General features: G+C 37.5%; 1 protein-coding gene across 1 annotated transcript; it reads right to left on the reverse strand.

Moving 5' to 3' along the window:
- Nucleotides 1-27,806, reverse strand: CENPK (centromere protein K). The gene is made up of 10 exons (XM_054055404.1): nucleotides 27,760-27,806; nucleotides 24,961-25,068; nucleotides 22,993-23,049; nucleotides 12,996-13,068; nucleotides 8,630-8,676; nucleotides 7,385-7,467; nucleotides 7,163-7,261; nucleotides 6,737-6,881; nucleotides 2,501-2,554; nucleotides 1-851 (listed from the first exon to the last, which is right to left on the reverse strand). Exons 1-10 carry the CDS (start codon nucleotides 27,760-27,762, stop codon nucleotides 693-695), a joined length of 828 nt encoding a protein of 275 aa, XP_053911379.1. The 5' UTR covers nucleotides 27,763-27,806; the 3' UTR covers nucleotides 1-692.
- Between the last annotated feature and the right edge of the window lie 2 nt (nucleotides 27,807-27,808).

Raw genomic sequence — 27,808 nt, forward strand, 5'->3', positions numbered from 1 at the left:
GAAATGCATATTTTATTTTCCAAGGTTATATTCACTACAGATAACAACAGTAGAATTTTGTGTACCCGTGTACTAAAATAACGAGGGCTATAGAAAAGCAAATTAAGATGACACAGTATGCCAGCATTTATTCAGAAGGTAAATGTCATTTTACATGACTTAAACTGTAGAAATCAACAACACAGATCTTGATAAACAAGATCTGAAAAAGTGAAGACATGTACTGCTAGGCAATATAGCATTACACAATATGGGCTGTTTAGGAAGCATGCATTGTAGAGTTACACATTCAACATCTGCAGCCATTTGCACAGAAAGATGTCACATCTTCTACATGTTTATCTTAAAGCCAATAAACTGGTTTGCAATCGTTCTGCAAAAAAATCCCCACATTCAGGAGATGATCCTTTACTTTTGGTTCCAAATGTTTGCAAGGAGGACCTGTGTTATTTCAAATTTTGCCTGAAATTTTTGTCTTTCCTTATATTGCACATTCAGATACTTCAGTCAATAGGGAAAAAGATTCAAATAGAACCATCCAACAATAAAAAATTAAATTCAGCCAATGATGAAAAAATTAAATCATCCAAGAGATTGCTAATATTATAAAAAATTATAATCAAGCCTAAGTATGTCTTATCCCCCAAGTAAAAGTACTGTTGATTTGTTTTGTTAAAAACATGTAGGTCATGCTACATGTGAAAGCTTTCCAGGCGCAGTCTGTTTGGATCTCCTGGATGTCTTAGGGCAACTCCACATCGCAGCAGTAGCTCAACATAAGGTGGCCAAAATGAGTCATTGACTCTTATATAGGGTTCATGTGGGGTTTCCATTAATTTATTTATAAGAAGCTGGAAGACAAAAAGGATAAGGAAATGAACAAAACCGCTAGATCTTTATCTCTTTTACAATAATTTGCATAGATTTGGTTAATGAAACACTTGGGCAGACAATGTAAGAAACATAAGGCTAGAGGAGAAATACAAGACCTCTTCAAGGTGGAAGTGAAGAACTTCCAATTAACTTAATTACATCTTTTTTGATGTAAAACTTAGAACCAGAATTGTCCTTTTATCATACAAAATTTTTTTACCATCTCTCAAAAAGTCTCAGTGGATTTTAGATAGGGTAACCTAAAAGATCTGAACACAAAGGTAGTATATCCTTATAATTAATCTTTAAATTGATATCTGTTAATTTAAAATAAAAAGCATTAAACAAGAGGGAAAGCTAGATTTTTAGGAATCACTTCCCTCAAAACCCATAATTACTTACTGTCAACCAACAGTATTTCTCCCTTACTCTTTCAGATTTTAGCAGAGAGTCCATCTTAAAATTTCATCTCACTAATAAGCCAAAAAAGAAATCTGTCTCAGATTGGACACAATATTTTCCTGTATTTTGGTATCTTCTTTATGGTTAAAAATAAGTTTGCACCTGCAAAAAGTTAGACATTATAGTCGTGCTTTAACTTCACCACAATTACCCATTGGATCTTTTTGCTCATCTCATAAGTAGACTACCCAAATTCTTAATATCACTTCTTGTTTGGGTATGACAAGTCCCCTACAATAATTCACCTCCTCTTGATACTTCTCCTTTGTTACTTATCTAAATACAGAATTAGTTAATGAAGTTGAAAAAAAAAAGGATCAGTTTTGACATTCTTTCTGTTCTTAGAGACCATATTTATTCCCTCATAATAATTAATTCATATGGACTGTGGCTATTTCAAATTCTGATTTGTTTTCAAGCTCTGCCTAATTTGGCATCAATAGGCATACTGAAGTACTTGAAGCTTAAATAATTATTTTGATGATATAAGCCTGAAGTCTGTGCTCTAAAGTACAACAATGTCATAGTGACCAGATCATAGCATCTTAATACCAGAAAGTTGTTAGTCATCAAGTTTTCCCTCCAGGAAAAAAACCTTTTTTCCCCAGGGAGGTCTTACACGTGGATGCTTACAGCTGTCTGAAGAGTGAGGATGTGGGAGGAATAGGAAGTTTCACTTCAAATGCTACATTTAAGACAAGGAACAATGCCACTGAAATGATTTGTAATACTCTGAAAATTTTGCTTTGAACTTCAAATTCATAAATTGCACTGTGATGAACTAAAAATACATGCTCAGCAATGCTGGCATAAAATTGATTAGAAATGATTCATTTATTTCCTTATATGAGAAGATAATCCAGTCAATATATAAGACTACACATCTACTACTAACTTCTTTAAAATATTCATTATAAAATCAAGAAATAAGGATAATCATTCTCCAGCTTAAACTGAAGATTTTGCCATATTTCTTGTAAAAACATAGGGTTTTAAGATGACAGGAAATAAAACAGAAATCTGACATAACATTCTTAAAAGTTCTACTTTTCAATTAACTGTGTTAACTGTATGTCATGTACTGTTATTTATCTTATTAATACATTATGATCAGATCTGAGTGTTAGAAAATCATCCAAATCTCTACACAACAAAACCATCTTACCTCTAAAATCTCCTTCAGGGTTATGAGTTTTACATCTGGCTTCTCAGAAGGCTTCTGCAAAGACAACCACCCCCCAACCAAATTAATAAAATCAAAAACTCAGGAAAAATGTTAATTGACAAACAAAAATAACCACACAATTATTTGATTGCACAGTATACTAACAGACGAATACTTTTAGATTTAGTAATGACAGTAATACAAGGTAGTATTTAAATCATGCATCTAGCAGTTCTACATCATATACTTCAGGTGTAACATCTTTTGAATTAATTATTAAAGTAAGATTCATCTCAAGTGATCATTGTATATCTACCTGGGTTTGCACTTAAATAAAACCAAGTGCATCACTTTAATAATGTAAAACAGTACAAAACATTCTATGAATATGACATTAAGAAAAAATGTTTGTGAACTTCAGAAAAATGTTCACATTGTAAATTTGACACAGCTCGAATCTTCTGTTCATAGCAGCATAATATTTTTTCACGATTGCCCAATGAAAATTCAGTTTACTCTTACCCTGACCTCAACTAACAAAACTGGCCGAGCTTGAGAAATAGAATAATTAAAATTTTGAGAAAAAAAAAGTCCTTGATAAATAAGATTAGAAAATTACTTGTTTTCATTTGTTGCAAGCCAATCAAGTCTTTTGCCTATAAATTCCTATTGTTTAGGCAGCGATGTCTAACAGAACTGCTTGTTGCTGTTGCATAGTGAAACACATTCAGTTCTATGCTCTTTCTCCACGCACTTCACATTCAACAAAATAAAGGAGATGATACAGCACTGGTGGCTGCTTACTCCGCACTGCTGTTACGCATGTCGACTTAAGTCCTAAGACACTAACAGATGTGCAGCACCTTATACAAATGCCAATTCTGGAACAGAACAATACAGGCAATAAAGAATTTGTGAAAGGCAAGGTTTGGCTCCTTTTTTCCAGTCACAGTTCTTAATATTCTCACCTTTGGAAAGCCACAAGGGGGGACATACTGCCTGCTCCTCGGAAATCCCTGCAAACCCTTGTGCTACAGCTCAATAATGCCTACCAAGGTGCCTTTATCTTGATACTAGCCTAAGAAAGTCGAATCAGCACCAATCATAAAGACACTTTGTAGCCTTGCCTGTTGTAGTTCCCTAGCCAAGAATGTTACTTTGTAATTTATGTAATAGACTTAATATTGATCTTTCTAAATTGAAACTACATTCTCACTTCAGTAACTAGGGGTTTGCACTGCTCTCAGAGAACTAGCAAACTTACTTTGCTAAGCTTAAAACATGCATTGCATATGTTGTTTTTTAAAATTATTTTGCTTACATATTTTAAGCGTCACTAATATAACTACCTCTACTGACTTAATGCTTATGAAGTCACTTTCAAGCAGGATGCTCGATGCTTTTTTAACCACAATGGCATCTTCTTCTCCCTCCCCTGCCATCGGCATAAAAGGCTATCCCTCAACATATGACTTTTCTTATTTCATATCTTGGAAAAAATGTGTGGTTTTTTAATCTGAGATTGAAAATGCATGGGAATTCTTACCCCCATCACTACCCATACTAAAGGCGTTGGGCAACAGAAGCAAACTTAGGCTGCTATGATTCAGTTTTCCTTCCCACTCCCAAACCCAGACGCAGACGCCTGGCAAGAGATGGGTGGAAGCAGAGAGTGGCTTGGAACACTTCACCCGACTCTGGAGCAGAGACCTACAGACATCAGCCCCACACATTTGCCCTCACACAGAACTGCTGAGAACACAACAAGGTTCTGTGAAATGAACCAAAACAACTGATGTACAGAGTTAGGTGCTTACAGAGTGTTGCACCAAGCTGGTAACAGATGTGAATAAAGTGCTCCTCCAAATCAATGCAGCAGCCAGTTTCATTGCTAAAGCCAAAAATTTCTATTTCTGACACAATAAAGAAAACAATGGAGGTGAAAATGGCTGTCTCTCCTGCTTTCACAGTTCATCACTTAAATGGAGAATACAGGGCATCTGCAGCTGAGCCACTGAGGTCTATTATATATAGAAGCAACTATGCATTCAAAAGGAATGTAAAGAAAGAAAAGGACTTTTCAAAAACCACACTGTGTTTAAGATTTCAACAAAGCATAAATAAAATTGAAACTAAGACAAGATCTTGCTTTGATATTTATCAAAATACATTTTCCACTAAGTAAAATAAAAAAAAGTTAGAAGGTGAGCTCCTGTGAGTAGGGGGAGGGCTGATTAACCCCAGAAACCTTGGCTATTAATTTATTCTTTAGATTTTAATAAGGAGAATTGCATGGCAGAATGATGAAGGCAGGATAGCTAATAAGAACATCTGACAGCATAACAGAGGCTCAGAAATTCAAGCAGTTGATTTTGCTCTGGGGTGGGAAATTTTACATGAAATCTTCCTCAGAATTCTGAAATACGTGAATTCACTGCTTTCTTATATTTAAAACACAGCTGGATATGACCACGAGCAACTCAATCCAACCTTGATATTGGCACTACCTTGATGATGATGTTGGAAAGGAAGACCTCCAGAGGTCAATTCCAGCCCATATTTTTCTGTGACATCATATAAATGAGAGCCAACAAATTGGCATATCTCATTATAGGAAATACATTTGTAAGGAAATAATAATTATATATATAGGAAAAACGGGCAATTGCTTAAAATGAATCTGGGAAAGTCATTAGTGTTTGGAGAACCCTGTCCTAAACCAACTGTAAGATGAAGAACGACCAGCATTAGAGAAATCATATATTAGATGGAAATAATGAAATATATGATTGAAAGATGACTGTTAATTAAATCTCCAAATATCTAATCTCTTAATGTTGGATTAAAACATACCATATTTAGTAATAGCAAGAAACTGGAAGGCATTGATATGCAGAAGAACCAAGGTATAATGGAATAAGACGTATGAAGATGGTTGAATAAGACTTTGAAAATGGACATTCCGTCTTGAAGGCTTTGTTTGGTATTTTTATATGCAAAATACATACTTCTGTGCAAAAACAATTATTTTTTTATTATTATTAAAAGCCCACAGTTCTGTCATTTGGAAATAATAGGAAGAAAAAGACAAGGGTGTAATTAGCTGCTTTTGTGAAGACTGTGAGCTAGTAGTTTTGTTTATAATACTGATTTTTTTACTAGGTTCTCAAAAACACACACCCCAGTAGAAGCAAACATAGAAAATGGGTACTACTAGGATAAGCCATGGAACTGAAAAAAAATCATCTCACAGGAGAACAAGAAAGCGTTGCCAGTTCAACTAACAAAACAAAGAATGAGAGGGTATAAGATTGCTGTGTATAAACATATCAGAATGAATAAACACAAGAAAAAGAGCTATTCTAGGGACAATACTGGCGTAAGAATACATGGATCTGTGTTAGACATGAATAAATTTAGGCTGGAAGTTAGGAGACAGTTTCTAACCAGAGTACTGAGGTACTAAAACAAACCCCAGTAGAAACAGTAGTAACAAAAATAATGGGTTTTAAAATGGAGCTCAATGATAATATTAACGAAGTTACATTATGTGGTTGTCTGAAATAACAGGGAACTGGATTAAAGAAATCCTTTCTATTTCTGTATTCTTAAGTACGCCTGAAATCAAAACCAACCCCCACCTTTTTTGTAACTATTCTTTCAAATAGCAATGGTAAAAGACTTATTTTTATTGCAGACTTTGAATTTATTATGCAAAATACTCCCTGACTGCCTATTTTCCCTAAAGTTTTAAGATAATTTTTGGCCCAGTTTGCTTGAACAGAAACTGATGGTTAACATTCCAAACTGCACTGTAATTATAAACACTTGTCCTTATTATTGTTCCAAAAACATTGTTAGACAATTAAAATTTCCTTTGCCAACAAAAATATGAATCCACTTGCCTAGTCCAGCAAAAAAGAAGATGGAACAATTTTGAGTGAACCCCTCAACATTTTCAAATTTGGCACAGCTTGCAGTTCAGTAAGAAATACAATACATTGCTATGCATCTCATTGGGTAAAGAAAATATGCATTGAAAAAGAAAATATGCAGCTGGGAGCAGCCTTAAATAATATAAACCAACCTGAAAAATATCAATTAAACCTAAAGGATCAGCTTCAAGAACTATACTTATTTCAAAATATAACTGCAGATTCCATGCTAGTTACTTTACAATGATACTGCACAGAAACAGAACATTCCAAATTTAATGGTTATTAAGAAAAATCTTACCTTCTTTCTCTTAGAACTTTCACCTTTCTCTGGGAGAGGAAATTGTTCTTGCAGGAATTTACCCAGAGCAGTCCAGATTTCTTCATTGTACCTCTTGAGGCGTAACATTTTTTTTTGGAGATCATGAAATATGGTATCACTCAAACTAATAGCAAAACAGAACAATAGAATATGAAATTCAATAAAATGATTAAAAAGTTCTTAAACAAAAATTTCCGGTATTTTCTATTGTTATAAGTTCAACATCTTGAATCACAGGATATAAGCAGATAGTAACAATATTTTCCGTGTTTCAGTTACGGATTACTGAGTTATTATTTGAGCTATTTAACAAAACAGGGAGTATGTTATAAAAGTTTGTTTATTCATTTGCTCTTGTTGATATCTGAATTCTCCAACATAAAATACTCAATGCTGTAAAAATACCCTTTTTTGGAGGCTTGTTCATCTTGGATTTTTGTCTCTTCTTCAATTTTATTAAGAATACCTAGTGTCTTCTCCTGATCCTCATGCCACTGCTGTTCTCTGAAACATGAAAAACAAGAAAAGGCACAACAGATAAATAGTTTTCCTTGACAGTCCAAAAAAAAAAAAAAAAAAAAAGTCGTAAAAATGCTTACAACGTTCATAATTATTTTATTGTATTACCTTTCCAAATCTTCTTCCAGTTGCTTATTCTTTAACTGAACCATTGCCAGTGCCATGTCAAGATCATCCTTTACTTTCTGCAGCTATAAAAAGTAAAAATAAACCTGCAGTTTCCAGACAGCCCAGTTTGTAGTATTTACTCTAAGTAAGGTTACATCTATAAACCTGGTAGAGGGACAGAATTACTTGTAATTTCTTAAGAATTATGGCTACAGAACAATGCATTATTTTTAAATCCAGTTGGAGCTATATAAAATGGTATTTTCACCACTAGTGTCTTACTGTAGCTCTACAAGACAACTTAGTTGATTTTACCTGAAGCATATTATGAAGCACCCACACAAACTGCTCATCTGATGACAGACTGAGGAGACAGTGTCTACAGCACCAGGGCTGCATTGTCTAAATCATTGCAGGTGCTTGCAAGAACGAATCCACATCAATTGCACCAATATAAAATGTATAGTACTCAGAAAACAATGATGCTGCAAAGAAAAACTTATTGTATTCATTAATTAAATGGTCCTCAGTGATATGGACATATTTGGGAGACAAAAGAGGGAGAAATAAAACTACTGCAGCCAGAAGCTATTAATATGCGTACTCCTAAAGGCAGGCAACAGTGAACATCCAGCTATATGCAACATCTGAAAAAAACCCAGAATCCTCAACAAAATAGGCCACATAATGGGATATCAGATCAAACATGCCATACTGACAGTCAAATGAAAGTGCGCAACCAAAAAACTTGCTAATAGTGACTTTTAAGCGCAATTGGGTTGCCTGTTGTGAGTGATACTAAGGGGTAGAAAGATGCTAAGAAGAAGAAGAAAGCCATGAAGTATTTTTTTTTTAAGCCATAGCCACAGAATATTATCACATCATGTTGCATATCAATTTCCAATGACTGTAGTGTAATGCTACTTCTTCAATATTTTTTATATGGTCTTCCTTCCAGGGCTAGAAGAACTCAACAAATTATTTGCAAATTACTGTCACGTGACTCTACTATGCAACATATTACATTATTTTATATTAAGGATGAAATGCAATATGTAAGAACTTGTTTAAAAGATCATTTGTTATAACTAGTGAATTGTAGCTATAATACAGCAGAAGAAAAACATTAGAACAACAATGCTGGAAGAAACACACACAGTATCTTAGCAGCAGACATGAGAAGTCATAGGAAAATGCAGCAACTGTATGTCTTTCTTCCCTCCTCTCTTAAAAACAAAGACTTACCTCTTCTTTTCCCAATGCTATCAGTACATCTGGTTCGGCAGGAAGCACTGCAAAATAAAATTAATTGTTTGCATTGCATGATACAGACTTGTTTATATTGAAAAGCATCGTGCCTAGAGAGAAACTTGAGTAGCCTCTAAAAAACCTAGCTTGGCTGTCAGCAGCAGTTTAACCACATTTGGTTGTGTCTAGCTGAGCAAACCTACTGTCACTTCCCAGCAAGTTAAATTATACTGATAAAATGTGGTGTCAATGCTTCTGCATTATTTTATACCTAAGCTAGCTTAGGTACATACTATTGAAATGTGAAGTACAGTCATACTTTAAGATAGGTAAGCCTGATTTTTTCATGCGAAGTGATGCAGTCACCAAGGCTGGCTATCTGATTCTTCCAATCTTACAATTCCTTGTGAAACAGCCTCCCAAATGCTTGATCAGGATTGTAAAACCTATCAGGTTTAAAGAACTTTAAAAGTATGTCCTTACTATTCACAAAACCAGCTACATGTATGGAGATCAAAGGCCCAGCAAGGCCAATATCCCAGCTCCAATCCTGAGAAAGAGCAATCAGTACTTAAAGGAAAATACAGTACTATTCAACGATGTGGTAATGTTTCTGCAGAATGCTTCTGCAAATTTGATTTATGGCTCATGGATTTTCTGAATAAAAAGTGAATTGCTGTATTTGATAGCCTTCAATGGACTCCAACCAATTCTGAGTTTCATGTCAAGTTGCAGCATCTACAAAAACATATGACTTTTCCAGAAGTGAAGCATTTGAATTTATTAACAGAAGAAATGAAAGCTACTCTAACAGATTTAGATCTTATTATGAAAGGGATATTTTTTGTCCAAGCTTGGGCTCCAAGTATCCAATCTTAAAATTAATGACTTCAATAAAGCTTTTCCTTTAACAAAAAGGAAAATCCTTAACTCTCTCATAAAAGCATTAAACATCTCCTAAACACAGTACAATTGATTTCAGAAATTTATAAAAGTACACTTTGGGTAAAGTAATTTTATAGTTTTATCTCCATAAATTTTGAGAAGCCTTAGATTAGTAGTTCTAAAGGCAGTGCTTATTCCACGATAAAAATCAGCAAAACTACTGAGTTCAAAATGCATTAAATTGCACGTCACAATAATAATCCCTTTTACTTTGAGAGTTACCGTCTCTAAATCTTGACATAAAATTTAAGTACAGTCCTCCTGAATTCAGCTTATGTTTAAGAGCTGTAAGAGGTAGTGGTCTGTGCTATTATTAGAGCAAGACTTTTTAATGACAAGAATATCCTACATACATATGATAAAATTAATTGGTATGCTTTTATTCATAATCACTGGCATGTTTGAAGAAACACATACAACTTTTCCCCTGCCACGTCCTCCATCACGATTATCATGAGCTCTCACTAGCTGGAATTATCTATTTCTACTATTGGTTTCTAACACCTCATTTTTAGATATCCATTCTTGAGTTATGTGCTACCCATTCAATATTCACATTGTGTGAGCATCAGAATAGAATTTCACATCTCCCTAGAAAAGGAATCACTAACCCTAATTTAGTCAAAGAACAGTGCAAACCTTAGACATTGAGGCAAAACATTTATGGCAGCTGCTACTGTAGAGAACATAGTTTATCTGCTGTCAGGTAAAGCTTTTAGTTGTGAATCATGACACATGCAAAATCAAATGTCAAACAGAATTGCATAGTGACACATAGTACAATTACTATGAAAAATACTACCAGATGCTAGGAATGTAAAAGCAGCTACTATGCACATGTTTATACAGAAATTCCTATTGAAATAACAGGAATTTGGCAGAATGCTGATATTTTGCAAAGAAAAATAGAAATTATGCAGAGACCACAACTGTTTTATATGGTTTAAAGTATGGTTGCTTCCACTTCCTTATTTTGCAAAGGTAAGAGTTAAAATCTGCTTTTATGATCCAAATGCTTGTTAAAAAGTTTTAATTCAGCTGATTTAGCAGCTCTAGAGCTACATAAATAGTACCAGAAGTTTAAAAAGAACACCAGACTAAATCCAGACAATGTTTTCAGTTAAGTAAATTTCTCCTTAAAAACAAACAGCAGGTAGAAAGGAGCCAAACTGGACAGAGAAGATGTAGGCAGAGTACAGTAACTTTCATGCAAGCACTATAACTCTACTCAAATACTTAGCATCAACTTCTTTTTTCTTCCCTCAAAAAGGTAGCCAAAAAGGCAAAGATTTGGCTGCAAAATACTATTTGCATTATAATACGCACAGATCATTTCTCTAGTAGAAAATTAAGACTTCTAATAATAAACCTTATCACCTGAGAACAAGTAAGAATGGTTGAGCAAAGCAAGTCAGCAAGCCAATAAAAATAGGTCAAACCTCAAGAATATTTTTAAGCACATAGTTTAAAGTTTAAAATAATTACATATTTTAGTAAGGAAACTTAACATCTCCAGGTATTTTACCCAGATAGAAAGTGTAAGTGCTTTCTATCAATTTGCTTTAAGACAGCAGCTTATTTATGAGCAGCAGCCAAGAACCAGTATTTCCCAAATTCACTCAATATCATACTTTTGGTCTACATACCCCTAAAAACCATTGGAGTCTGACCATTCATAGAGACAGGCTTACAAAGCACATGAACTATGAAATGATTCTAACAGAGCAATAATATTTATTTATAAGGAAGGGTATTTTTCCTAGCTGCTATTATTTGACCATGCAGGAAGTACACGAACTTTCAAAGAAGCTGCAGAAGTGACTTTAATGTTCATTTGAAAATGCATTCCTATTTGGCCTATTGACAAAATACTGGAAACCACCATTTGCTGTCTAAAACACATTCCTATCATTTTGTAAACACTAAAAACCCCCAAGCCTCTTCTGCCATAAAAAATACTCAAATGAGTTAATGTATCGACTTAAAAATTAACTAATGAGTTTTACTGGGTTGAAAGATGCTAACAGGTCCTTGACAGGAGCCATAACAGTGAGTGCTACCAGAACACTAATGATAATGTAGTGGGAACTGTTCAGGAGTCTCCAAATGGGAGATTACAAAACTAGATTACTTAATTTACGCTTGGATTCTGAATGGTTTTCAGTATCCGGCCACACCAGCCGCTGCAAAAAGACCGTTAAGATCAAGTCAAACATAAATCAGCCATGGCCCTATTCACCACTAAACCATGTCCCCAAGCACCACATATACACATCCTCTAAAGAGCTCCAGAAGTGGTGATTCAACCACTTCCCTGGACAGCCTGTTCCAATGCTTGACAACCCTTTCGGTAAAGACATTTTTCCTAACATCCAGTCCAAACCTCCTTGGCACAGCTTGAGGCCATGTCCTCTTTTCCTATCACTTGTTATCTGGGAGAAGAGTCCAACATCTGCCTCACTATAGTCACCTTTCAGATAATTGTGGAGAGTGGTAAGGTCTCCCCCCACAGCCTCCTTTTCTCCAGACTAAATAATCCCAGTTCCCTTAACCAATCCTTGCAGGATTTGTGATCCAAGACCTGCTCAACATTTTGAAAAAATGGAGGAATTTATAACTTCTGACTAATAATGCCTGACAAATAAAAGAGCTACCTCCTGTCCCAGTGGTTTGAACTTCTCAGGATCAATAAGTGAGCTGGATACCTGGTGTTAAAATAAACTGAAGTGTCTTTCATCACCTTTTCTTGACCTGAACTCTGACCCCTGTTAAACCCAAGTTAGGTATGGGCATAATAGGTTTATCACTAAAGGTTTCCTTCAAAATTTCAACTAGCATATCATAATACATCACACTGTTGTGAAGTGTTAACAACAACAACAACAACAAAACCCTAAACAGATGTATGGGTAAATTATTGCTAGTTTATTAGCAATACGTGCAAAGACAAAAACATATATTATCTTCTTAATAGACAAAATGTAGACAAAACTATTTGCCAAGGCATTTCTGCCCTAAAAAAGGAAATATTAAAAAAAAAGATGGAGAAGAAACAACCACAGAGAAACCTGAGAAAGAGTAACAGCATAATGAACTTTTGTTATTTTGTTAGGAGACCTGCTAGCAGTTCTTTTTCTGTTTAGCTAACTGATCCATGGTGATATGAATCATGCATTTATTTGTTGAGAATCATAAGATTAAGTTATAGTAATATTCACTTTGAATTCAAAGTTCACTTAGAACAGACATGCAAAAAATTAAAAACATGTGCTGCTGTGGGAAGTATTTAATTTAATTTTTAAGTAGTTATAGTATGAAAATACAATCAGCAGTCATTTGATACATACACAGTTTAAGGTGCCCAGATGAAAGACTTTGCAGAAATTTGAACAGACCTTACATGGAAGCAATTACTTACCTTCAGGACTCCTTCTTTGCCATTCATCATATTCATCCATTAGAGCTTTATTTCGAATCATTAACAAAGAATGCTGTATAACAAGAAAATAAGCATTTACTGAACTGTGTTGAGTTATATTGGAGTAAAATGGGATAGAACCAGATAAAAATTCAATTAAGTTTATACAGCAGAAAAAAAAGAATTATCTATTCCAATAGATGACTCATTTGTTCAAAAGATTTTAAAAACAATTGCAGGTATCAAGAAAAATTTTTCTTCTTTATTCAAAAAGAGGAAATAAGAAGTAGTCTTAGAGTTGGCATTTTCCCCCGATTTCCTCTGTAATGTCAGACAATGACCACAACTGAAGAGGAGCCACTAGAAGAAATGACAATACTTCACACATCCCCACTCCTCATTAGATCTATGGTTGATACATATTTAAGGTTAAATGCACTGTGCTTGATATATGTGATGACAAAAAAAAGACTGGCTTCCAAAAAAACAGAAGTTAAATAAGTCTTCTATCAAGATCACATCTGTTGACTCAAGAAAAAAAAGGCTTTAGAATGAGCACTCCATCTCACTGTGTTTGTTAAACTCCCCAAATAATTATTTTAATATTTCACTATGTTCTGGAGAAATAATACTTTAATTACTACTTCCCCAATTTGTAAAACTGAGGACTAGATCGCATCCACCCAAGGGAGAGAGTTGTCTGATGTCATTGTTGAGGCCACTCTCCATGATCTCTGAGAAGTCATGAAGATCTGGGGACATTTCCAAAGACTGGAAGAAGGCTAATGTCACCCCCATCAATAAGAAAGGCTCCAAGGAAGACACAGCCAATTATAGAGCCATCAGCCTCACTTCAATCCCTGGGAAGGTTATGGAGGGACTACTCAAGCAACTGTCACAAGTCCACTGAAGCACATGATTGGGAAAAGCCAACATGGATTCACTAGGGGCTTGACAAACCTGATCACCTTCTACTTTATACAGAAGTAGATCTACATACTACTATTTCCCATTAGTTAATGCAGGGCAAGTAGTGGACATTGTCTACCTGGACTCCTCCAAGGCTTACAGCTCCTCACAGCCTCCTGCTATGCACTATCAGAGACTTATGCGCTATGTCCTAGACAAGCGGTCTGTGCAGTGGGTAAGGAACTGGCTGATAGGCTGTACCCAGAGAGCAAAGGTACATAGTTCTTTCTCAAACTGGCAATGAGTCACAAGTCTGGTTCGTCAGGGTTTGATACTGGGCTTTGACATAATACTTCCCCTTGAAGCTGCTGAAGAGGGCTACTGCTTTGTTGAGTTGCACAGTGGAGGAGAGTGAGATGAAGGTCTGGTGGCCACTCCACATCAGCAGCCACATTAAAGCCCATGTGGAGCAGTAAGGCTTATACTCTTGATGAGCTGGGCAGAATGAGCTAGCCATTATGTCTCTACCACACATCTGCCTGTCAGGATGGCCCAACTGGCCCCTGGTCACCCCCTCCCACATAGCAACGCAAGTATGTGCATATAGTACAGTTACACAATAGCCACAGAACAAAGAATTAACACAGTTCATGACTAGAAACCAATATATGTTGTACTTGGATGACTTGTGAATGTGGAAACAGCGAGTCTGGCGAGTTGGAAATGGCTTAATGTACAACCCTGGATCCCTACATGCTGGTGGAGGTTGCACCAGCAGAAGCACCAAAGCAACAACCCCGTCCCCTCAATCAGATAAAGAGCTGGGCTGACTGATACCCCAGATATTATCACTCCAGAATGGATTGTAAGAGGGTGAGAGGAGCGGGTCATAAACAGAACTCCCTCTCAGCTGGTCTGAGATGCGCACCAATGTCAACATAAGATCATGGATCCAACCCCCACACCAGCAGAGGATCTGAAAAAACTTCACCTGCAGCAACCTCATGGAAACATCTCTAAAGACTTTATCACTGAACTCTGGACAGGTCATACAGTCCCTCAACAAACCCTTATAGGATATTAATATTGGTCTAGACATAAGCTTATACTCTTGACTTAGAATTGTAACATTATAGGTAATAAACTAAATGTATAAGTGCAGTTCTGAGTCCTACTCTGTTGCCATCGGGGTGTCACAGAAAAAATGATGGAGTCAGCAGGATTATGTAATTATTACCACAATGTTTTACGTTTTCTCTTCTTGGTTAAGGCACACCTTACTGCAGGGCTCGTTGCTTGATGTTTACTGGATAGACTTTTGTCACACCTGATCATTGTGAATCTGTCTGAGGGAGGTAGATTCCACCACCTAACCTTGGGGCTGTATGGGCAGATCGTGTTTTGGGGTTTTATCAGGTAATACGGTCCCTTATCCACACCTGTTTTCTGGTTTGTCTAGTATAGCAGACTTTTGTTTGTTATGTTTTGTTAAAGAAAAGGAAAAAATACCATGATTCTACCATGCTGTTTTAATGAGACTGTGTCTGCTTAATTGGGCATCACTCTAGGTGCAACTTCAGCCATGCCCAGCACCCTCAGCTAATCCCTGAGGGATACTGAAATGCAAGGGGGATTGCACCTAGCCAAACTGGTCTGGAAAAACCAATCACATCTAGCTAAATCGACTTTTGGCATTTTATCCCATAAAGGGAAATTTTCCCAGCAACCCTGAGAGGTCAGCTTTTCAATGTTGTTAGACATATTCCTGGAAAATTTTAAATGTAAATCCCCTCCACAAGGGAGAGAGTGGGCAATGGACCACTGGAAAAGTGGAGACAAAATTGTCTCATGCACTGAGCAACTTCACCAAGAAGAAATATCCTGGTAAGAATTGCGCCTCTGACTCTGTCAGATGTTTTCCTGGGAAAATAACTAATAACTAAAGCTTGTTTTGGGTTTTTTTTTGGCTGTTATTATATATAAACCAAATATGTACATATATGCTAAGTGTTAACCGGTTGTAAGTGTTTAAGCTTGAACACAGCAGTGAATTTATAACAGCAATCTTGAATGTGTTTTGATCTGTCACTTGAATTAAATTACTTACTGCCTCCAGCACTGTGTAATTGTCTCTCTGACTGACTTTGCTGTAAGCAGCTGCTGGCTGTCCCATTTGGGGACCACGCGTATTAACCCTGTGAGTACCAGTCTCTAAGGAAACTCACGGGTAACCAGATTCTGACTTGTGGCAAATCCTTAGTCACCTGTCAGAACCTCACCTGTTCAATGTGACAGAAAAATGCAGTTGCCACAGACAAACTGCTGCATTAATATGTATTCACTCTCCCCTGTGGGAATAGAAAGGGTCTCAAGGTATTTCGGAGTGGTAAGGTGGACAGCTACTAAGGATCTCCCCCAACTTCTCTTCCACTCAGTTTAATATACCCAGCTGGGCTGTCTTTGATTAGACTCGTAAAAGAGAGCCCATCTATCTAAAGGCAATCTCAAAGCTTATGAGTGCAAGCCTATTGACTCTCACAAGCCACTGCCTGTTCATGGACACATGGACTAACAGAGCTCCTCTGTGGTGTATCTCTGACACAGAGAATACAGAGGGTAAAACAGAAAAAAAAACCTTTCTTGCATGTGAAAGGAAACAAATAGAACAAACCACTGCCCTTCCCCGAATAAAAAACAAATGCAGAATGACCTTTGAAGTCAGAGTCTGAATGTTGAAAGCATCAATGGCCTCTGAAAAGGAAACTAACTTAAATTGCTTAAGAACTTAAATTAGCCAACTGCAAGCCCAGATCTTTTATTAAGCCAAATGCCTTCCTCAGTCTTGGCCAGATAAATTCATATGCCAAAATATGGAATGAAGGCATCCAACATGATAACGTCGATGATGATCTCTCTTCCAAGACACTGTGCCCTCGGCTACTGAGATCTAACTACCCAGCTACGAAAAAAACCCATGTAAAACACCCAGTCCTGAGGGCTTTCCTGGGGAGAAAGTAGGGAGTCATTCTAACACCCCTGATCAGATCAGGGACACATGTGGTCAGGGGAGAAAGTGGTGATTGGAAAGCAGAATTTTTATAGACATTGGTATAACTTAGTTACCTTTAAATTTTGTACCAGCTGGGTCTTGAAGAGAAACAAAACTCTGAGTAAATCATTGTTAATCACCATTGAAAATATAGAGCTGAGGAAATGGGTTTGTGTTTAACTTTTACTGAGTTGCAGAAGGAACTAATTCGGGCCAGAAGATAAGAAAAAAAAAGGACAGCTACTGAATAAACCTTTGCACGGACAGCATGTGAAGAATGCATGGGGACTAGTAACTTAAATTGTAAACTGTGTAACTGCATGTAAGTTTGTCCTTCCTCTTTCAGAGGCACTCAGTCCAGGCTGTCATAAATAGACTTTGTGACAGAATCCAGATGGGATCCGAAGACGTATCTGGATCCTCCCAGCTCAAACATCCTCTCGCTTGCAGACAGGTGAACTCACCTGGGACCTCTGGACTGGGAGGGCACAGAGAGCAAGAGTTTCAACTCTGACACAGAGACCAAAAAGGGGCCGATTTGAGTCTGGCACCCCATGATGCAGGGTACAAGTCCCTTCACTCCACTACAGCCAGCTTTACCATGGTGTGCAGCCTCATCAGCACACAGTGCACATAACATAAGAAACAGACCAGGCATTAAGAAGGGGGCTCCCTTAACCATCGCATCGGGGAAAAAATTATGGTACAGCAAGCCTTTGAAAGAAAAGCAAAAGCGGGTGATTAAATTATGTCAACAAGTTTTATAAGGTCTGACAAAAGAAACGGTGGCCACCTCCAAGAGCGTTCACTAACAGAAATGCACCCTTTAGCGACATTATCTAAAAAAAAATATAAACCTTTACCTGCAGCAATCCACATAAGGTGCCATACACTCTTTTTCTCTCACTTCCACATGCTTATCACTCTATTATCCTTCTGCAATGCAGACAGAGGCGGCTGTGTGTGTGTGTGTGTTATCTTAACTGCATTTTTTTTCCTCTTCTTTCTCTTTGCCTCAGCTGTTTTACCTCTATTTACTGCTCCTCCACTGTAGCAAACTGCAAAGATTAATCCTGTAACTTTGCAGGCTATTCAGTATCCCAATGCTATGTGCAACTTCAATTATATCAACAAGATAAAACCCAAACTGGGGAATACCTAGAAATTTTTGAGAGTTGTTTAACGCAGAGTGGGAAAATATCTTATAGAAGGAGGCGAGATCTGGCCACTGAATATTCCACACTGGGATTTTTAATAATGTAAATGGTGAAACAACATATACGAAATTTAATACAGGTGATCCAAGCATGTGCTGAGACTGGGATTAACTGGACAAAAATACAGAGAATGGATGAGCACCCCGGTGATTACTGGGGAAAACTCAAACAGGCTTTGTTAAAATATAGAGGGATAACTTTCCAAAATTTTTATAAAGCACTAGCCATCAGTATATTCGTGGATCATTCCTGGATATCTAAAAATACTGAAAGAAAATAGTTGCCTGATTGACAGGGAAGAACCTTGCAAAGGATTACTGATGTATTTTTGTGTAGTTATTTTGTTTGTGCTACAGAACGGTGTGCATAGGTTTATTGTATGCGAATTCTAGATTAGTTAAAACTTTAAACAAATACATATATATATATTCCATAGAGAATATGACCAAAAAGGTAAAAGAACATCAGCAATAATGCAGGAAAACCTGCCTTCAGTTATTACAAAGATTTAAAGGAATTATGAATTGAACTCAAAGGTAGTATTATTGGATATGCGGCAAAGCAGTTGGTACAGAATTTGATATACATGGGAAGGAAAAGTTACCTACCTCTCTAAATTATACTTATTGTGAGAATCTTCATTTTAATAATATTTGGAATGCTGTGTGCACCAGACAATAATGGCCACGACACTACTGGCAAATTATTTGACCTATGTAGGCACAGAGGCAAGTAAAAACTTCCTCAATAACAGTAACAAACCCCTGAAGAAATTTTACATACCAAAACATCATGGTTGAACATTATCAATCAAACATTTCGGAGTGCATCGATCACATTTGAATATCATGTGCTAATAAGAACTAAATGGTATACAAATGAATTGCAGATGAATCTAACGATTTATCTTGCATGTGAACCATTATCACTCATAGAAACAAATTCATATAACGGAGGAGAAAATTCTCATTTACCACCAGTCAAATTATGGGACTATACCAACAAGATAAACTGCTCCAATATTAATGATCATATACGGCTATGGTCAACCAAAAACCTTTATCACACAAAGGATGTTTGTGTCACAATAACACTGCTCCAATTGCTTAAGGCAGTGCAAGGTTGGTTCAAAGTTAGTGAGGTCTAAGAAAAATATTACAAATGAAAAAACCCAAAAAGACACCTTTTAATGTGCAATTCTTTGAATGATATGTTGCCACTTTTTAAGTATAATGTATTGGGGGAAAAAGTAGCATTGTTTTCCTCTAAAATGTGAGTACCAAAATTCGGGATTAGCATACAAGGTTGAATAGCTTGTGTTAAGCAATTTTTGTTAATCTAGTAGTCAAATATGTGAATGCTTTAATAATCACTTCTAGTTATGATTTCTAGACATGATTTCTACTATTGAGGATAATCATCATGGCATTTGCTGTGATGCTCCTCAATATTTCAACATGCTCTGATTAAATTTGGGGTCGAAATGACATAATACTTCCCCTTGAAGCTGCTGAAGAGGGCTACTGCTTTGTTGAGTCGCACAGTGGAGGAGAATGAGATGAAGGTCTGGTGGCCACTCCACATCAGCAGCCACATCAAAGCCCATGTGGACCAGTAAGGCTTATACTCTTGATGAGCTGGGGAGAATGAGCTAGCCATTATGTCTCTACCACACATCTGCCTGTCAGGATGACCCAACTGGCCCCTGGTCACCCCCTCCCACATATCAATGCAAGTACGTGCATATAGTAGAGTTACACAATAGCCACAGAACAAAGAATCCGAGGTGATCCTGAAAGCAGAAGTATTAATACCATTCATGACTAGAAAACAATACATGTTGTACTTGGATGACTTATGGATGTGGAAACAGTGGGTTTTGTGTGTTGGAAATGGCTTAATGTACAACCCTAGAGCTTTTCAGATCCCTACATGCTGGTGGAGGTTGCACTGACAGGAGCACCAAAGCAACCCACACTGTCCCTTATTAGCAGCACCACTGCTCCAGAATGGACTGTAAGAGGGTGAGAGGAGCGGGTCATAAACAGAGCTCCCTCTCAGCTGGTCTGAGATCCCCACCAATGTCAACATAAGATCATGGATCCAACCCCCACACCATCTAAAAAACTTCACTTGCAGCAACCTCATGGAAACATCTCTAAAGACTTTATCACTGAACTCCAGACAAGTCATATAGTCCGTCACAAAACACTTATAGGATATCAATATTGGTCTAGACTTAAGCTTAATACTCTTGACTTAGAATTGTAACATTATAGGTAATAAACTAAATGTATAAGTGAAGTTCTGAGTCCTACTCTGTCTCCACTGAAATGACAGGCTTGGCACTGTTTAATATCTTCATAAGTGAACTGGATGTTGGTATCAAAAGCACCCTTATGAAGTTTGCAGATGACACCAAGTTGAGAGGAAGAGCTACTCTTGAGGAAGATTGGGACTGGCTGGAAGAGTGGGCTAGCAGAAATCTTCTGAAGTACAATGGAGATAGGTGTAATGTCTTCCACCAGGGAATACATAACCCTGGAGTGCTGCTCAGACTAGGTTCCACCTGACTGGAGAGCAGCTCTGTGGAGAAAGACCTGGGCGGGTCTTGGTGGGAAGAGAGAGCAATGAGGAGGTCTCTCAAACTCCTCTTCAAACTAGACAAACCCAGCGTCCTCAGCAGCTCCTTGTAGGACACATTTGCAGCTCTTTCACCAGCTTTGTTGCCCTCCTCTGGACACATTCAAGGGTCTTCACACCCTTCTTAAACTGTGGGCCCCCGAAGTGCACACAGAACTCAGGGTGAGGCTGCACTACTGCTGAATACAGCAGGATAATCCCCTCTCCTGTCTGGCTGGCTGTGCTGTATTTAATGCACTCCAGGATGCCATTTGCCCCCTTGGCTGCCAGAGCACTTGTTACTAGTATTGAGCCTGCTGCCAACCTGCAGCCCCAAATCCTTTTCTGCAGGGCTGCTCTCCAGCCACTCCTCTCCCAGTTTATACTTGTGCCCAATGCTACTCTGTTCTAGCTGCAGAATCTGGCATTTGTATTTCACCCCATTAATCACAGCTCAATGTTCCAACCTATCTATCCCTCTGCGAGGCCTCTTGTCCCTCAAGAGTGTCAGCAGCACCACCCAGTTTGGTACCATCAGCAAACTTGCTAATGGTGCATTCAGCTCCTGCATCCAGATTGTTGATAAATGCATTGAACAGCACTGGTCCTAGAATTGTTCCCTGAGGAACACCACTGGAGATCAGTCGCAGCTAGATGTAGCCCCATTCACTACAGCTGTTTGAGCCCTGCCATCCAGCTAGTTCTTTGCCCAGTGCACCATGGACCTGTTCATCCAACAGCTGCACAACTTGGTCCAGGAGGATGCTGGGAGGCACAGTATCAAAAGTGTTACTGAAATCCAGAAAAAATTACATCCACAACCTTTCCCTTCATCCATGAGGCAGGTGACTTTGTCACAGAAGGATACCAAATTCGTAAAACAGGACTTTCTCTTTGTGAACCCAATGTGCCTGATGTTCTTTAAATGCCTTTTAGTAGCACTTAGTGTGATCTTCTCCATAATTGCCCCAGACTTTGAGGTTAGACCAACAGATCTGTAGTTTCCTGGGTCAATACAAAGGCCTATGTCAGTGCTGCAGTAAGATTCCATGAAAGTTGCTGACGGAGGATATAATGTGGCCTCTTCCCCTCATCCCTATTTTCTAGCATGAAGTGCAATCTTAGCTTAATCTTCATTTTCGCAACTCCATTTAACCATTGTCTTGCTATGACAGGTTTAAAGACAAGTGTATCTTGGAAGTTTAAGTATTAATTACAAGGGCATGACATGCTTCAGTAAAGCCGCAAAGATATGTGAAAGCTTCAGTCCACACCCAAATAAAATTAAGAAAACATTATTTATACTTATAGAATCTTATCCTGTCTTAAATGGAAAAGACTGTATTTTATACATTTGAATATGCATCTTAATTTTTTATTCTCATTAAATAATAGTTTAAAACAGTTTATTACTAGCAAGAGATTAATGTTAGTAACTACATAGTAACTAAACTTCTGAATGTATTCAACAGATACATCTCTGAAGAAAAGCATTTTTTTTCAATTATTCAGTCAACTGAATTAACCATCTGAATATTCTTAGTGAAGTCACTTAAGATGGAGATTTATAAGACCCAAATATTTCATCCAACCAGTCCAACTATTTATTTTTCCCAAATTTGGGGTCCTATTGTATTTAAAATTCTATTTTAAAGGTTCCCGTTGAGAAATTACAAGCAACTAAACAGTGAAGCAGCATTGCCTTTTTGCACATTCCTCAAAATCTGAGGGATACAGGAACTCATGTTCATGCACTCAGCATTACTCAGTTAATTTCTAATTCAAGGACACGGGTTTACTAATGATATTCACAGGTGGTAATCAACTGCAGCTGGCAAAAATAAAGCTCCAGAGTAAATCTAAAGTGATCTATACAGAGTTTCACAGATTACACATACACTGATTAGGAAATAGTCCAAGTGGGTAGTAAAGTTACACAGCCCTCCATTTTGCTCCCTACGTTAGTCATTTATCAGTTGAGTGACAGGACTGCATGTAAACTTTTCGCTATACATAAATGAAACTTTTCAGTAGCTGCTAGACACATACTTTAGAATACAGCTTCAAAGTTAATAAGAATAAAGGTGTCAGCTTTAGAGAGTTAGTAGATAAATGAGTTTCCTTATTTTGGAAACACTCCCTATCTTTACAGAAAATGAAATATTTTCATGGAGAATAAAAAAATAAAATACTGTCTTACCTTGGTATCCGATTTTAGCAGTGTGTCTTTTTCTAGAAGCATTAGTTTGCGCTGGGACTTTGTAGAAAACAAACAAAACAAGCAATGTTGACTTACTCTTCCCTTTTGTAAGAAAGAAGCACAATGCTCAGAAATTTTAACAGAAATTAGTTTAATATAGAAGAGATTTGACTTGGCTTCTACCACATTCCTCAGAATGTGAGAGAAAATTAAGAACAGCAAATGAAGAAATATTTTGAAATCATACCACAGTAAAGAAGTAGAACTTCAATTAATTGAAAAGTAGCAATTAACAAAAGATGTGTGACTTGAGGAAAAAGGCAAATTGTGAAGAAAAAGTTGATATGGGAAAGACACTAAACAGATGAAGAACATGAGAAACTGGGAAGAGAGCACCATGGACAAAGCTGAATAAGGAAGCAATTGCATTATAATAAACATTTTTAGTTTTAATTTATTTAGGGCAATATACTGTATACTTTTGAACTGATCTGCAGAAGAGGATTACATCAGTTCCCATGATTGCAGTGGGATGCCCCATGACAGGGCAGGATGTATTCTCCTAAGCAGAACTTTAAACCTTGCTGTTAACTTCTTGAAACCAAATCACAATACAGGATTTCTCCAACAAAAACTGCTAATGCTGACACACAGTCATTAGGCCTTACTTCATAAACCATAAAATGTAGGAGCTAATTCAATGACTATTAGTTATTTTTTTTGCTGAAAAGTGTGTGTGTCGAGGATGTAACAATCTAAGTAACAGAAATCCTACTCATTTTAATCAGCTTCCAAAAACAATGCACATTGTCACTTCCTATATTGCTTTGAGGATGTTGGGAATGAGATAACAAAGATTTTCAATTAAATTCAAACTAATCAACATTCTAACTGCCCTTCTAATCTGAAAATTTCAAAGGAAGTTCACATCCTCTGAAGTGGTGCCAAACAAAACTTTTCTTCATAAGTTATTACAGTACTTCAGAAACCTTGACATAGGATTCCCTATCACTTATTCAATATTAAGATAAAGTTTACATGTAATAACAAATAAAATCACACTAGCCTTAAAATCTAATTCTGTAAAATTACTGCACCATGGGTTGCCTATACTTAGGTCCACTTTAAGTATTTTTACTTCGGTTTCACATATTTTCAATGCTTTGGATCTACAGCTCAAGGAACTAGCATATAAATACCACATAAAACTGAGTGTAACAATTTAAGGCTCTCAGAAAACAATTAAGAACACGAATTTTATCAGACTCAGCAGAATCTTACAGGATGCATAGCATTCCCAAGAACTGTTGAAAGTTTCTTTCCTGGAGTCCTGTAAATAAAAATAACTCGCTCTAAGATGTTATCACGAGCATATTGGACCAGATATCAAGAGAGGTAAATTTTATTCTCGAAGATGTAATTGTCAGTTTGCATGAGAATTCACTAATCACAGATTCACTAGGTTGGAAAAGACCTCCAGGATCATCGAGTCCAACCATCCCTACCAACCACTAAACCATGCCCCAAATGCCATTGCCCTTCTAAGCCTTTCTCCTCCCAGTCACTCTCTCCTTTAAGATCCAAAGTACTTGTAAACAGTGGTTGAATCTCATCTCATGTAAGGCTAAAGAGAAGGATCTCAAGTCTCAGTGTGCTGGTACTACCAGAACAAAAGTAATTGTTTAATTTTTCCTAGTTTAAGCATATACTCCCATTCTACTTAACTATATCATAGTGGCAGCACACTGTAAAAAAAGCTGGATATTGCAAGACATTCTTCACCTCTGCCAGCACTTTCACTTTCAGCCTTTCTGAAGATCTTCCCCCAGCCCTCTTTTTTGTTGTTTTGTAGTAGTTTCTTTGCAGGGGGTGAGGTAAGCATGCAGTGGAGGATGGGGAGATGAACAAAAAGAAGGGAACAAAGGGAAGTTTATAACAAATCTAGTCTATCGCTTGCAATTTGCATACCTCTTCTACCTGCTTCCATACAGTCTTATATTCACCCACATCTTCTTCTTGGGACTCATTTCCTCTTGGAAACCGAGTAAGCGAGACGGCGTCTGGTAAACATGCAGCCTATTAACAAGCAAACAGAACAGTTGTCATATAGGTGCACAATAATTATTAAAAGGTTACTGAACCATACCTGCTACTTCAGGTCAAATAAGTAACAGAACAAGCCCTCTGAATCAAAAGCTTCCAGTTAACTTTCCTATATTTCTAGCTAGTACGCTCTCATTCAGAGAAATCAGCTACCCATAAAACTTGAAGATACTAGTAATGGTTTTTAAAATTCAATCACGAAGTCCTAAATTTTCAGAACTGCTTTCATTATTTGCATTGGCATATTTTATTTTCTGACAACTTCAAAGAAACAAGAACTTCACACCCACAAATCCATGCTTCTCTACCTTAGATCTGCAAAATTATTAAGCAGGGTGACTTTTGCTCTGTCTTCCAATAAATGCCTTAACCTATCTCTCCTTATCACAACTTGAGTTCAGAATCTTTTTGAATAACAAATTAAAGTATCCTAGATCGCTAGAAAAACAAATACAAACTTGAAATCTATGTAGGCAACCAAGGAAACAGGGGACCAGGACAGCCAAGAGAAAAAAAATCAACCCAGCTTAAATTAAAAAGTTTGAGAAACTATCAGATCACATACACACACATATAAAATCAGAAAAAAAATCAGAAATTTAATATTAGTTAAACCTATAAAGGAGCAAATGAAGACCAGCAGCAGTTAAGGGGAAAAAAAAAGAAAAGCTAAAACATCACTCAAAGAGAATGTTTTTTTAAGATAAAACCACCAACAGAAATTTCCCATATGTACAAGATGCAGGAAGCCTTTAAAAATACTCAAAAGGATCACCAAGCTCACCAAATACTTAGAGATTAAAGAGTTGTTTAAAAATATGGAGATCTAGAGAATAAATAAAAATCTGCCTTCTGAGTGATGCACAAATTGCTAACTCAATCTTTTATTCATTTCCAGAACAAAACACCAGCATCAAAGAAAGTGATGTTGAAAACTCAAATAATTTTAAGAGTGAAATATTCAATTAGTGCTTCTGAAGTTCAAGTCTGCTACAGCAGAGTGGCTAAGAAAAAAATCAGGACATCTGTGTGAACACTGGAAACATTCTAGGCAACTGAAAGGCAGTAATACTTCTACTAAGCCTTCCTGGCAATTTTTTTTGCACCAATAATTAAAAACAGAATGCTTGAAAATCTGGATTCCCATGATCTGATAAGGTCTAATGAGCATAGTTTTCGCAGAGGAAAATCTTTATGTTCTTAAGAGTCTTGGAATGTCTCCATAACATAAAAGAGAACTAGTTCACATAATTTATTAAGACTTACAGAAATGTCTACAGCAAAGTCCCCCATGGAAGGCTAATAAAGGAACTAAGCAGTCTTGAGATGAAACAAAAACTTTCAAGGAGGCAAACAAAAGAGCCTAAACAGATAATTTTCATCAGGGCAAAAAGGTTCAGCAGAAGAGGTAGGAGGCCCTAATGAGAAAAGAAAAAAGGGGGTTGAGAGAGGACAGAAGATATAATCTTGGGAAACGCAAAAGGGGCCTTGGGGTGGAATTAAGAGTCCATTCCCCTGTGTCCTCCTACAATAATACAATCTATCAACATGAAATAAATCTCTGAGTACATACTAAAGAAAATCCCCAAAACATTTAAATTATGATTTTATCATTGTTCACCTTCCAAATTTCCATGATTGATTCCACACAAAGTTCCAAAATGTACATATCACGAGGAGATACTATAGACCTCTGTATTGCAAGCCTAATTGACCCTGGTCCCTAATACCACGCTATTAATAACTTATTACGTACATCAAAGTGTCATGTTCAGATATTTCTCTTTGTAGCTTACAGCTTTCCTTATTTTTCTATGTGTACACCATACCTGAAAAATCAACAACTTTTTTTGGCATGTCATTAATATTAATGTATCCCAGTTTCAACTTATTGCTGAGGGAAGCTGTGGATGCCCCATCCCTGCAGATGTTCAAGGCCAGGTTGGATGGCGCTTTGAGCAGCCTGATCTGGTGGTAGGTATCCCTGCCCATAGCAGGGGGGTTGCAACTAGATGAACTTTAAGGTCCCTTCCAACCCAAACCACTCTATGAATCTATGATTTGATTTATGAGTCTATGAAAAATTGTGACAAAAAATATGTTTCTCCCGGGGCCCAAGCAACGAGCCCAGGCCTAGACTGCTCACAGCCAAAGTGTGGGGCCAGGGAAGTGTCCCTGCCCATGGCTGAGGGGTTGGAACTGGGTGATCTTTAAGGTACTTCCAACCCAAACTATTTTGTAGTCAAACGTTACTCCTTACTTCATCTTAGAGCTACACAACTAGGTAAAAAACACTGCAAGGGCGAGTGCACATCCTGGGCTCCCCCAGCCCGGTCAGCAGGCGAGCTTTAGGGAGACGCTTCACATCAACAAGCACAAAACAACCAACTGCTGGAAGAAATTCGGAGCTGAAAAAGGAAAGAAAAGGCAGCGCCGAGAGAGCTGAGGGGAGGAACGGAGAAAATGGGACAGAAGACCGGGAGTTCACCTCGGGAAGGGGGAAGGAAGGGGGAAGGAAGGAGGAAGGAAGGGGGAAGACGACAGGAGAGGTTTGGCAGGGAGTTCCACCCTCCCACACACCCAACACACGGGACAGGAGCAGAGGGGACCCCTCACAGCCCGGGGTTGTGGGAGCCCCCCGCATCGCGCCCGCCCGCCCGTTACCATGTCGGCTCCGCTTCCCGCTCCGCTCGCGCCCGCGCTCCGCGGCGAT

The sequence above is a fragment of the Cuculus canorus genome, chromosome Z (assembly GCF_017976375.1).
Source record: "Cuculus canorus isolate bCucCan1 chromosome Z, bCucCan1.pri, whole genome shotgun sequence".
NCBI classification, from domain to species: domain Eukaryota; kingdom Metazoa; phylum Chordata; class Aves; order Cuculiformes; family Cuculidae; genus Cuculus; species Cuculus canorus.